The sequence below is a fragment of the Homalodisca vitripennis genome, chromosome 3 (assembly GCF_021130785.1).
Source record: "Homalodisca vitripennis isolate AUS2020 chromosome 3, UT_GWSS_2.1, whole genome shotgun sequence".
NCBI lineage: Eukaryota > Metazoa > Arthropoda > Insecta > Hemiptera > Cicadellidae > Homalodisca > Homalodisca vitripennis.
This window is the reverse complement of record NC_060209.1, coordinates 120,217,184-120,229,970: the sequence shown is the minus strand read 5'-3', so window position 1 is coordinate 120,229,970 and position 12,787 is coordinate 120,217,184. Positions and strand designations below refer to the sequence as shown.

At 31.1% G+C, this 12,787-nt stretch overlaps 1 protein-coding gene across 4 annotated transcripts in view; it reads left to right on the top strand.

The window, feature by feature from the left end:
* Positions 1-11,276, top strand: part of LOC124357436 (guanine nucleotide exchange factor for Rab-3A-like) — an 81,630-nt gene extending 70,354 nt beyond the window's left edge. For all 4 annotated transcript variants that reach the window (XM_046809240.1, XM_046809242.1, XM_046809244.1 and 1 more), the window contains 5 exons: positions 946-1,094; positions 3,030-3,244; positions 5,185-5,284; positions 6,385-6,451; positions 9,325-11,276. In XM_046809240.1, the coding sequence (XP_046665196.1) occupies positions 946-1,094; positions 3,030-3,244; positions 5,185-5,284; positions 6,385-6,451; positions 9,325-9,404 (611 nt within the window). In that variant the 3' untranslated portion in view covers positions 9,405-11,276. The remainder of the gene's footprint in view (positions 1-945; positions 1,095-3,029; positions 3,245-5,184; positions 5,285-6,384; positions 6,452-9,324) is intronic.
* The last annotated feature ends 1,511 nt before the right edge of the window (positions 11,277-12,787 follow it).

Genomic DNA, 12,787 nt, shown 5'->3' with positions numbered 1-12,787 from the left:
ACACTTTTCACAAGCGAGGGAAATCCGTATCTCTGATTGTTACCCAGAATTATGTTTCTATATCTGACATTGATAAATCTATAGCATAATAATGTATTATATTTTAAAACAGCTGTTTATGCCAGGCTTATCTAAATTTTATGTACTTATTTATGTTTTTATTACATGATGGTCATTAAATAAATTGACATTTTTTTTATTTTAGACTTATCATTGATATCTCATTAGGCAATCCTCTGAAGTGGTTAGAATTACCAATCATACAAAATACTAGGTTTTATACCCAAAAACGTGTTAAATTTTTACAAATTTAAAAATTTGTATTAACTATTTAGCTAATTGCAGGATTCTTTTAAACTTTGTACGAGTATGTGCTAATACATACTGCTAAGTAAGAGCGAGGGGAAATAAAAATTACTTTGTACTTTGTCAGTGAATATGAGATAGTGGTATATTATCTTATTGTAACATTAAGAGCTTAGAGTTTATGCGATAGTAAAAAACACAAGAAATTCATCCCCTATATCAATTGTCATACAATCCAACTAAAAATGCTATAAGGTGGAGTCACATCTTTTTTCTCTATTGGTAATTTAAAATATAACATTTTTATATTTTGTATGCAGGCTATTTTTATGATAAGTGGAGAAGATACTCCAAACAAGCATAATACATTTAAGTAATTAATATTTAAATTCCGTTTGGTATCATTATTTTATATATTTTTAACAGGTTAGCAATATGAAATATGAAGATCCTTGAGTAGCAAATGAAATTCTTTCCATGAAAGGATTTAAAACAAAGTTTTTCCTTGACCAAAGCATTACTAAATTTCGTCAGATGCAAAAGCTGAAACATTGTGAAAGGCTTTACCACATTATTATTTGACTTGTATATTTGAAAGATAGTAGATATATACTGAATTCAACCAATTATATGTTTCAGGGAATGCACTATTCCGCAAACATCGCAGATCTCCCTCCCACTTTAATCTTAAATATGGAAGAGAGAACTCCCCACCTGAATCGCCAGTGAAGGATACAAAACCAGCAGCTTCTCCAACTGAAGTAGTAGAGTTTAAAGATGGCATTGAGGTACTCATTGTGTTTTATTTTAAGATAGTTGCAATATTTTACAATTATAACTACTCTCCTACTTTTACACTGTATAGGCTAGGTCAGTTTACTGTCCATGTTGTATATAATATAGCACACTTGTAATAGTAATTTCTCTGTGCTGCAACATTGGATTAATTTTTTGTTGAATGTCATTGCCTTACAGGAATATTTTTCAAGTACAGTTTGCATGCATGGCATGATATCTGCTCATGGCGTGTCTATGATATGAGCTTGGTTTAAAAAGATCATTGAAATAATTAAAATTACATCGAGCTAGCAGGTGACATGGTACATAAATCAGAAACAGTGAATAAACGCATTATATTTAACATGGAATAGAGCTCCATTGTCCTTATTTCTAATTCAGGGATTGGGTATCTGAACTGTTAAAAAAGTTGTTAAGTTCAACAATAACATATACAACTTATTCATAGATGTAAATAATATTAGTGTACTAAACCCACAGTGATTTTGTTCATTTTTCACTCTTTACCATTTCACAATCCATAAAATAACTATTGTGTTTACATTTTATCCTTAAGTTGTCCATCTTGAAACGTTTAATTAGTTAAGATTGGCTAGCGATCTCAACCAAGCTATGTGTAAATATTGTTTCTGTTCCACATTTAGTCTTAATCTATTAAGAACTATAGTTATCGTGTTCACAATAATTCCCGTAATTTTGTATAATAAATACTTAACATTTTGTATGCCCGCTATCTGTAAATTTTACAAGTTATAAAAAAAAGTAAGAACAAGTATTGTTGTAAATCACCTGTATACCATTCTTTTTCCAAGTTTTGAATGGCTGCCATCTTGAAACTTTAAGAGGTATCAAAAAAGTTATAGAATAAAAGCTATTTATAATTACCTAATATATTGAAATAATGTATTGTTTTGGGTCTATGTTGGGAATTAGTCGAATTATAATTTTTGCTTGAATATGAATGGCCACCACCATCTTCAAAATTTTTATTGCTTAAGACTGGCTAACGAACTTTTACAAGATACTTGCAAGTTCTGCCTTTTTACCAAGTTTAGTTTGAATATTGTAAAAATTACAGCAGTTATCGTGTTCTCAAGTTTGTATTATATTGCATACATACCTGTATATTTATTATATATGGTGGTCTTTAGTATATAAATGAGCTGTTAATAATTTTTGGATTCTTTGCAATAAAGATTAGTTGATATTTGAATACTTCTCAATACAATATTACCATTCTCAAAGAGTTTTTATATTCATAGTATGTTGCACAAATCTATTGTACACAATATCTCATTCGTTAATGTTATAATCCAGTTAGGCACTATAGATGCTCAGGGTGTCTGTTGGCATGAAACAGAACCTCATAGTCAGAGTATAGTTATCTATTCATTGTCGCATATACCAGAAGTTTATTTAGATCTGCTCAGTCCTGATTAACTTCACAGTACGGAAAAAGTTTTAATCAGTAGAATATCTTGCATGTGAGTAAACTTGTCCAAATCCATAAACCCCAATTTCGTAGTGGGCGGAGGGTGTAGATTGGTATACCCATTATTCAAAAATTATGAATATTATGTATTAAAAGTACAGGATATTTGACAAATTTAAACTTTGGGAAATGATTGAATAAATCTGATTTAACAAAAAAGGCTGTTGTATCACGATTTGATGGATCTATCACCCTCCACTTAACCAATTGGAACTGTTTTAGGAGTTTTATCCAGGCTTAGGGTTTAGTGAAATTAATTAATGCAATTTAATACTCATAAATTAGTATTTATGTTTTTATTTTAATTGTTTTGATAAGTAACCTAATCACTGGTCATATGTTTTATTTCTTTTCTAAGATGGTTTTTCTCAGTCTTCCCACTCTTCCTCTTGAATACACCACTGGTTTACATGATAATGTGGCTATGATGCAGGTTGACCCAGTGATGCACAGAGAGTTCCTGGCATGGAAGCAGAATCCTACGACAGAGCAGAATGATCCATTCATTGCCAGGATATACCGGGAGGACATCGACACCTGCTTGGCCTTCACCAACAGTGAGCTAGCTACTGAGGTACGCAGTGCTGTCCAATCTGGCTCGGTCTACATTGAAGCAGTCAGCGAAAAGACCAAAACTCATTTTCCCAAGTGAGTTCACCTCCTATATCTCTTCATTGTTTGTTTTTATTGTTTATTTTACTCTAACTGTAATTCTTTATTCAACAAATTATTATATATTTTCTATTATTTGATAAAAGAAAAGTCACAATTATCCAATAATTTTATTTTTTCACACAAGGCCTTTCAACATTAAACATGCCATCGTCAGGTGTGAATCAACAATTTGAAATTAATATAAATGTTTTACAATTTAAAACAGTTACCAGCTGAATAAAGTTAATACAATATTTGTTTAGTTAAAAGTAAAATAAAATAAATATTAGGGTATGTAAAATGTTTGGGTCAAAAAGAATTTAGTTATATTTTAAAGGAAGGGTAAATTTTGACTCTGTCCAAAGTTATTGTTTAATATTATATCTTTATGTTTTTTTATGTATAATGTTTCATAAGCATCGAGTTTTTATTGTTTATAGACTTGTTTTAATAATGTAAAGAAATGAAACTTCTAGAAAAGGGCTTTAAATACAACCTGCCATCTAAAAACTGCAAAGAGGACATTTTTGTTAATGTTGAAACCAGTATAAAATATCTGAACAATGATGATAAAAGTGCAATTAGATAATAACTCTCCCAAGTGTCAAACCATAAATATTTGTAATGAGCAAAAAAAGGCCAACTTTGAACATAAAATAATTAAAGGTTTAAGAAAAAAGAATGTTTTCTATCTCAAAGCTGACAAAACTGTAATCATTATGAATAAAGCAGATTATTACAGTCTTTAAAAGAATGCCAATTGCTCATGAACAAAGTATTATGCAGAAAACTAACAGTTTCAAATCCATGTTTTCTGAGTTTATATTGCTTACCTAAGATCCATAAGCCAGGGAACAAAATGAGACCAAGTATCATGTATAAATTCTGCCACTTACTTATTATCCAAATGGTTAGTTCAACAACTTAAAAAAATTCCACAACCTCCACATTTTACTTTTAAAGACATAAATCAGTTCATCAACATGACAAAATCTATTAAAATTAACAGTGAAAAATATTTAGTTTCATTTTACATTACTTCTTTGTATCCCAATGTCCCTATGAAATGTACGTTAAATATTATCAAGGAATGGTTAATATCAATCGATTGAACACAAGATGAAATTAAGGAATACATAATGTTAACTCTATGCATGTATCAAACCACGTTTAAATTTGAAAATCAGTTTTAACTTTTTCAGAACTTATTTTCTTTAAAAGAAAATAATTTCTGACTTCTGTGTTCAGCCTACATTTGTTTGTTTTAATTTTTCTTGGTTTTTTATTGAAATTTATTTTAATTTGATTATTTTAATTAATTTTGATTCATTTTCTCTGTCCTTCATTGTACAGTTGGAGGAATTTAGCTGTGCTCATAGGGCCCTAATACTACCCTTTCAACAAATACACGCTATCTGTGTGGTGGGTTGCGTTTACGTGCTAGCCGCTGAGATGAAGGCGCAACAATCTCTTTAACGACTTTAAGCTCACGATTTAGATTTGCAGATTAGTATTGACAAATACGTTATTTTAAAAAACACGTTAAACAACACTATAGCAACTGAAAAACAAGGATAAGTCCTGTTATTGCTATTATTTGGTATTCTCTTATTATTTAATTCCACCACAATCATCACTGTCACAAAACAGACTGATTTTAGCAAATGTGATGAGTTATTTGGGTCATTACGATTCCTGAAAGGAGGGTTTTACCCATGAGTCACAGGAAATGTTTTCGGGATGCAGCGCATAATGCTACCCCGCCACCCCTCCCGCCTATAACCACACACTGAAGGTCACGCACTCAGCTAAAGTCCTCGAACTGTACATATGGCACCTGCTAGAGGTGGTGCCCTGCTGACATCAGTTGTTTTGCGGATAATGTAAATCAATATTTTACAAGTGTACTAAAGTTTATTGTTTAAATTTCACAGGAAGTGTGCTCTGTTAGAGGTACCCCGCCAATGCCAATATCGCATGAGGCTTGGGGAGACTGACACTTGGCACTCAATCTCTCAGATCTGCAGAAATAGGGTTAGTACTTCTGATACATTAATTGTGATTATTATTTAAAATAAGCTCCGTCAAGAGTTTGGTCTTGATACAAAGTCTTGACCAACCAAAAGTTTTTTTGTACTCTTAGTAATGCTTTCTTTCTTCACATTTGATATCTTGCTAAAGAAGTTAGTAGAATGGTGTGATGGGATGACCAGTATACTACTGATGGCGAGAGAAAAGAAGAGACCTGGCCCGTGCCGGCGCACAGCTGTGTACTAGTGTGTTGCCGCGCGGTAATTTCAGGCGCTTCGCCCCACAGCCAACCCTGCGAAATTGATTATCATAGCAATGGAACAGTGAAACAATAATGGAATTACGAAACAAGGCGCGGCAACATACTAGTAGTAGCGCCTGCAAATTTCAGATAGGCCAGAATCCAGGTCTCTTCTTTTCTCTCGCGATCAGTAATAGTGTGTTATACTAATAATTGAGATTCATCATGCCATTTTTGTCACTGAGTTAACCCATTTATGGTTAATCGCAGAGCAGTTCTGTAAAGGCCGGGTCAGTCCAAAATTCTGTTCTGTAATAAGTATGTTTTTAATGTTTTTTTCTGACTGCATAATAATTAATTATACATGGTATTATTAATATATTTAAACTAAATGATAAGTTAGTACTATAAAGTTAGTATAGTAATATTCTGAATAGAGATATAATACAATGTATTCTGCTATTTTTTGTCTCATTTGTTACATGCTATGCAATCTGCAATTTAATTAACTGAAATTTTACCAAGAGGTATAAGCCTGTAAATATTTTTAAAAGTCACTCAAATATGAATATTGCTTTTCTATTCGATTATTAATTAAAATTATATTTGGGGGTTTTCCAGTGGAATAAAAATATACTTAGAAACAAATTTGATATCAAGTGCAATGTCCAGTAGGAAGAAAATTACAGCAACTATAATCTATTAAAACCAGAAAAATGTGTTCTTACAGCCACCTTGTTACTAAATATTCTTTATAAAAATTAGAAAACTTAAAAATAATTTTCTTGTTCTTAAAGGACCAGACATGTTATTCCTCCCTAAAGTACAGCATTTCTTATATATGTACTCATTATTGTTACAGATAATTGCTGTTTGTGATTTTCTCAACTATTTAAACTACATACAACGAGGTTTAGTTAAAAGCTCAGGTAAATATTACAGTGTTGATATATTAAAGCATATTTTCATGTGCAGCTGAGTATTTGAGCTAGCTACTAGTTCAGTGTTCAGTATCAGAAGAAATTAATGCATGGAATTAAACTTATTGTTATTAGTACTTATTATTAGTAATTTTTATAATTTGTATTTATGAAAATTTGAATCTGTATAGTCTGTTGACACTTCCAGCCTATTGTTTATTCCTATCTATTTAGCTTGTATTCTTCATAAAAATATATCACACGTTATCATAAAAGCTGAGAATACACCGTTAACAAGAGTGAATGACTAGTTGTTCCGAATCAGCCATGAAACATTCACAGTAACTCAATAAGTTAACACTCTACATACACCCATACTCTCAACGTACAACGGTATGTGTGCATTTATACACATATACAATACAAATACATGTCCTGCATATCCATAAATAATAACATAGCTCTGCTTAGTAACTAAATCTCTACTTGGAGTATATTTATTCTTTCCATAACAGCAAGGAACTTTGCTATTGACTTGAAAGCTATTGACTTTGCAAGGTTCAACAAACTTGCAACTAGCATTTATTTGAGGTTGTGAGCGTTTAGGAGCACATGTGGTTCAAATCAATTATATTTCTGACGTAATCGTTTTGTTTGTCTTGCTGCCTCAGACAAAAACAAGCAAGGGCTATCCAGAAAGTTGATTACGTTTTGCTCTGTAGCCGCTAGGGGCAGGACTTTCTCGGCCATTTCGATGTTAAGGTGTTTCTCCATTCAGTGGCTATCCAACCATGCTAGTGAGAGGTTACTGTCTCTCCTTGTTGTTTGATAATAGCAGTTTAAAATGTGTGACACAATTGAAATTCCTGTGAGTTGTGAAGTGCGATCAGTAATACGGTTTTTGTTGGTTAAGCACAACAAACCAATTGAGATGTATCACAAACTCTGTGAAGTGTCTAGAAACGATGTGATTACTGAAGGTGGAGTGTATCAGTGGTGCAGTAGGTTTAAAAATTGTATATAGAGCTGATGAGAATATTAAAGAACACCGCCGATTCACAATAACAAGAACTCCCACTTAGTTTTCCTAAAATTTCAAGGAGTTTGTTACACAAAATGTTTTTGCAAAAGTTAGGTAACCATAAATTTTGTGCAAGATGGTTACCATACAGCAAATCAGACATGAGAAGTTCTGGATGCTTTTAAGTGGTAGGTGTTCCCACATCCGCCATACTGTCCAGACCTTGTATCCAGTGACTACTACCCGTTTCCAGCAATGAAAACCTGGCTTGCAACATAGCACTTTGATGACGACGTGGAACTGCGGGAGGGTATGACTACCTGGTTAAAGTCTCAGGCGGCAGAATTTTATAATGCTGGAATTTCAAAACTAGTTCATTGCTATGATAAGTGCATAAAGTTTTTAGGTGACTATGTTGGAAAATAGTATTTTAGTGTCACTTTCAAATGTATATAATAACATTTTTTTCTTGTAATTGATTTTTTGTTTGTATCAAAACGTAATCTACTTTCTGGATAGTCCTTGTATATACATACATAGATCTAAGCAGCCTTCTTCGGTTAAAAATGTCTACTTCCAGTCGTTAAAATCTACTTACTTTCCAAGGGGTAAGGGAAAACACCAACTTTTAGCTGTGCCTTACTAACAGATCAACTTTTATGCTAAATCCCTTTGCTGCATTTCAAGCTGTTCTCGAGATTTATTCAGACAAACCTACGCATCCATACACACAAAACACACACACACAGAAACTTTTCAGACAGACCCAATTTACTAGCTTTGCTTTTCTCAGCTAATTAATTTGTTTTTAAAAATAGCTATAGGGCCTATCCCTTTATCCTCACAATATTTTTAACTCCTGTTAGTCTATACATGTTGATATCTAAATGTATATGTAGCATTCTAACACAAAAATATACCCCAAACATATTCCCTGTAATGAATTTTCTTACATTAAACTTATTACTTATTTATCATTAGTTGTATTTCATCTAATACTGCTGATAGAATTATAATTTTTTATTATTTTCAAGTATATGAATAGTTTAGGTTATTTACATAAAAGCTACAGATGTCAGATGTGAGTTCTTTCTCACAAGCAAACTGCTAGTCTTTACATTTAGAAATTTATTAAGTATTTTCTATTGTTAAAGATTGTATCGTTTAAGAGTTATAAATTTAATTTGATCTTGTCTTTGGGTGTCTGGGTCATTTGTCTGTGACCAAATTTTATTGGGTAAGATTTTTTTATTTTTATAATTATTTGGTTAGGTTTACTAGTAGTTGTTATTTATTATTAGTGGCCAATTTTCAACAAAAAGTTGATGTAGTAGTTGGTCTGCTAATTTTATGTACAAAACCTCAACTAGTTTTCTTTAACAATCTTACTAATAATAATTATAACAATTAAAGGAACCTCATTCAATATAATTCTGACTCACTCGAGACCCAGACAAAGAGAAAGGAGAAATGTGGTGTCTGTCTGTCTATCCATTCCCTCCCATCAATGTCATCTTCTCCTTTGGTAGCTTTCATGGATGCCACCGAGCTATTGTCACGATGACGAGGGATGACTGTGAAAAATGTCTTGTTCAATATCAACCTATGTCGTGTAAGTCATAATAATGGCAAATGTCCATAATCATCCTCCAGATCATCCAACGTCAATAGTGAACCACAAAGAAGCATCCTTGCTGGAATATGGAGGTTTTAACCTACTCCTTGCATCCTCGCCCTCCCCCCCCCCACCTGCCATCACAAAACAAGTCAGCTCTGTTTGCAGTTGATGTTAATGTATCAAATAATAATGAAAATATTTGAAATGTATACTACATGTTCAATATATGTATTGTGATTGTAGTGCACGACATCTACTGGGAGATTGTCAGGTTGAGGAAGGAGATGGTTGTCGCCAGGCTGGGGCTCCCACTGACTCTGTGAGCTGGCACCTCAGCTGCTGATCTCTCTCTTGCCATCTCACTGTAAATAGTTGTTGATGTATATGGTGCTAATCGGTTCCCTATCGCAGCTAAAATTGACTTATACACTAAAAACTGCTCTGTCAATGTGTGTTTCGTTATAAGAAAAGAATTGTTTTAAATATATTGTTTAATATTTATGTGGAGAAATTTAATAGATCTGTTCAAAGAAAATACTTTTAACTAATCTTTTTTATTAACAAAGAAATTGTAACTATTTTAAATTTTGTTCAATATTGAACATATATTTTGAGCATAGGGTTCGACTTAAGAAATGTTGATAGTTAATGTATTAAAATACTTTTATAAACCCAAAATGAGTTATTATTTTTATTAATTACTGTTATTTTTAGTAACTGATAGTTTCTCTCATATTCTAATGTTTGCTAACTTAAATAACAGTAACTTTTATCCATAATGTGGATAAAAATATAATCTTATCAAAATTTAAAATGCTGGTGATTTAAAGTTTGTCTACTATGTTTATTTATTTTAACATTTCATATACTCATATAATCATTGAAGTAAAGAAACAAGTTTTTTTACCTCTTTCAGTTCCTCTTCAAGTTTTCCTGTAATTGAATATTAAATATGTGCTCATAAGTATATAGTTTTAATAAAGGACCAATATGCAAAAACATAATCTTATTAGCTAAACAATTAAAGACTGTAACTGTAGAAAACAAACAAATAGTAAAATTTTGCTTTGACTTAGTACATTTTATGAAGGACCAAATTCTTGTAAATACACATAATAAAAAGAATTTTCAATATACAAATATTTAAAATAGTCTGAATAATATTTGGTGCCAACTTTAGTGTAGTCAACAATAATGTACATACAATAATTATATATTTTGATTAGAACAAAATTCTGTCTTTATGTATGAATTCAACTCTAACAGGGGAACAATTTCTTTATTTTTAGTTTAAATATATTATTTTAATTTTTTCATAATTACTGGAAAATGCATTTATATAACTGTACTTTGATAAACTGTACAATACCAGGGTTAAGTAGTACAATTTAGTGATGTACAACATAGTAGGTATTTGAAATCGAATATGCGTGATATGTATATATCTTGTTCATCCAATTTGTACATAATAAATCTGTATACATATACATTTTATTTACAACCACTAATATTTTTATCAGTACCGTAACCTTTCTTGTGGTTCTAATGTGTGTTAAGTTTTGTGAAATATTATCATCATGCCTCCCATAGTTATATGGATCTAGAATTGATAGCATTGATTTTGTAATGAACAAACTTTAAATAATCGTTATATAATGAATAATTAGGTGTTAGAGTGTAGTACTTGATCTGGTATAATTAATATTAAGAATTAAACTTTGTCAAAACAAAGAATTTATATTATTTTATGTCCATATTCTACATCAAGGATATGTGTGTTAACCAAAGAATAACAATAATTTATTATTTTGCTACCACTGGTAAACACAAATTAGAAGAGTCTAATAGAGTACGTGTATATCTTATACTATGAAATGTATCAATAAAACAATTCAAAACCATGCAACTAAAGTTTATTACAATTTTACACTTATTTGGTCAAATCTATGGTTTAAGTTAAGTATTATGAATTTGTATCACTTTTATATGTTTTTACATCAAGTTGGAATGTTTGTGCCTACAGATTTTTACATTTACCAGTGGTGCTGAAATTAAATTGTATGCAATTTATGTTGTTTATAGATGATTTAAGAGTTTTTAAATCCATTTCTATTTTATATTGTGATTAATAATATTGGTATATTGTATAGAAATCTTGTTATTATGTGTATAATAAATTAAGACCATGCCATCCATATTGTGTTAACTTATTTGACATTATCCCATATTTTAAATTCATTCAACTCTACAGAGTGAGTGAAATTATTGTTAAATTTATGTAGTTTTAAGGATTGTTTTTAAAATATGAGGAGAAAATCTGTACAATTAGATAAAACGAGATTGCAAAAATTACCAAAGTGCTATATAGATGTTTTCCATAATGTGTTACCTACATCTACATATTGCATAAAAAGAATGCTCCAAAGGTGTGAAATATTCTAATATTAATAAAGGTTAAAGGCTTCATATACATTTCTAAGTCAAACAAGTCACGTACAGTCTAGGAGACAAGAGTCAACCTGCACTGTATATGACTGTATAAATATACAACCTGGTTTGTCTTGAATCCAATAGAGATGTTTTCCTAAGAAATAAATAGATCCTCAGCAGTGTTAACATTGGTGGAGGTTGAAATAAGAGAGTATCAAAAGGGTTAAAAATGTAAAACGATAATTTTTGTTTAGATTATATTTTTCCTAGCTTAATACATTTAAAACCAATCATCAGTCACATTAATAATAGCTTTATTATTATCAAACAACTAGATAAAATGACTGAAAGTTACCACTTTAATGGTTTGTATATTGTGAGTAAAAAGGTAGGAGTACACTATAACACAGCGTAATAGACCTCATGGAGTTTGTGAAATTACAAATCTATAGCTCATTTCATTCTTACGAGTCATGAGGATGAGTAGACAGATAGACATTCATAGCAAAATTAATTTTTTACATACCCCCGGCAGAGAGAAATTGTGTCGTCTACTGAGTCATAGGGTTCAATGACACTCAGCCAAATTCCATGGTTGTACATGCACTATTATAGAACTTATTCTTGTATTGAAGTTTCATGCAAAATTTAAATACTACAGATAAAATATTTCTTGAGATATCTTGCCACATGATACATTCCCCGTTTTTTACTAAATTAGGGCTCATAGCAGTTTAAATAACCAAAGTTCCGGTAAGTTAGGGAGAGTACTACAGTGCAAGAGTGCGCTAAAATCAAATCTTGTCACAGACTTTTTAACATTGACTTACCACTCTATTATTTTTCAATTACTCTATGAATAAAAATGGCATTTGTTAAAATCTTACATGATTGTACTAAATTTGTTTTCAAATTTATTTATCCTACTAGTTACTCAAAAGATCAAAGTTAAAATATTCCCTAACGTTTAGCCAAATCCCATTGACATACATCATAATCAAATTCAGTGTTTCTCATATAAAATGAGGCTCCATATATTATACAAGTCTATTGGTCTGTCAGTTTTCAAGACATTATGTGGACAATCAGACAAAAAACAAATTTTGTAGCCCCTCGAGTGATAGGCTTCACTAACTGCTCAGCGAATTAAGATCATTTATTTTCCACAAATTTTCAATTCCAATGTACATGTAAGTAAGGAAAAATAAAAATCTAACTTTCTTAACCGGTGATGATAAAAAAAAATCATCATCATATATATAGTTAGCTGACACTG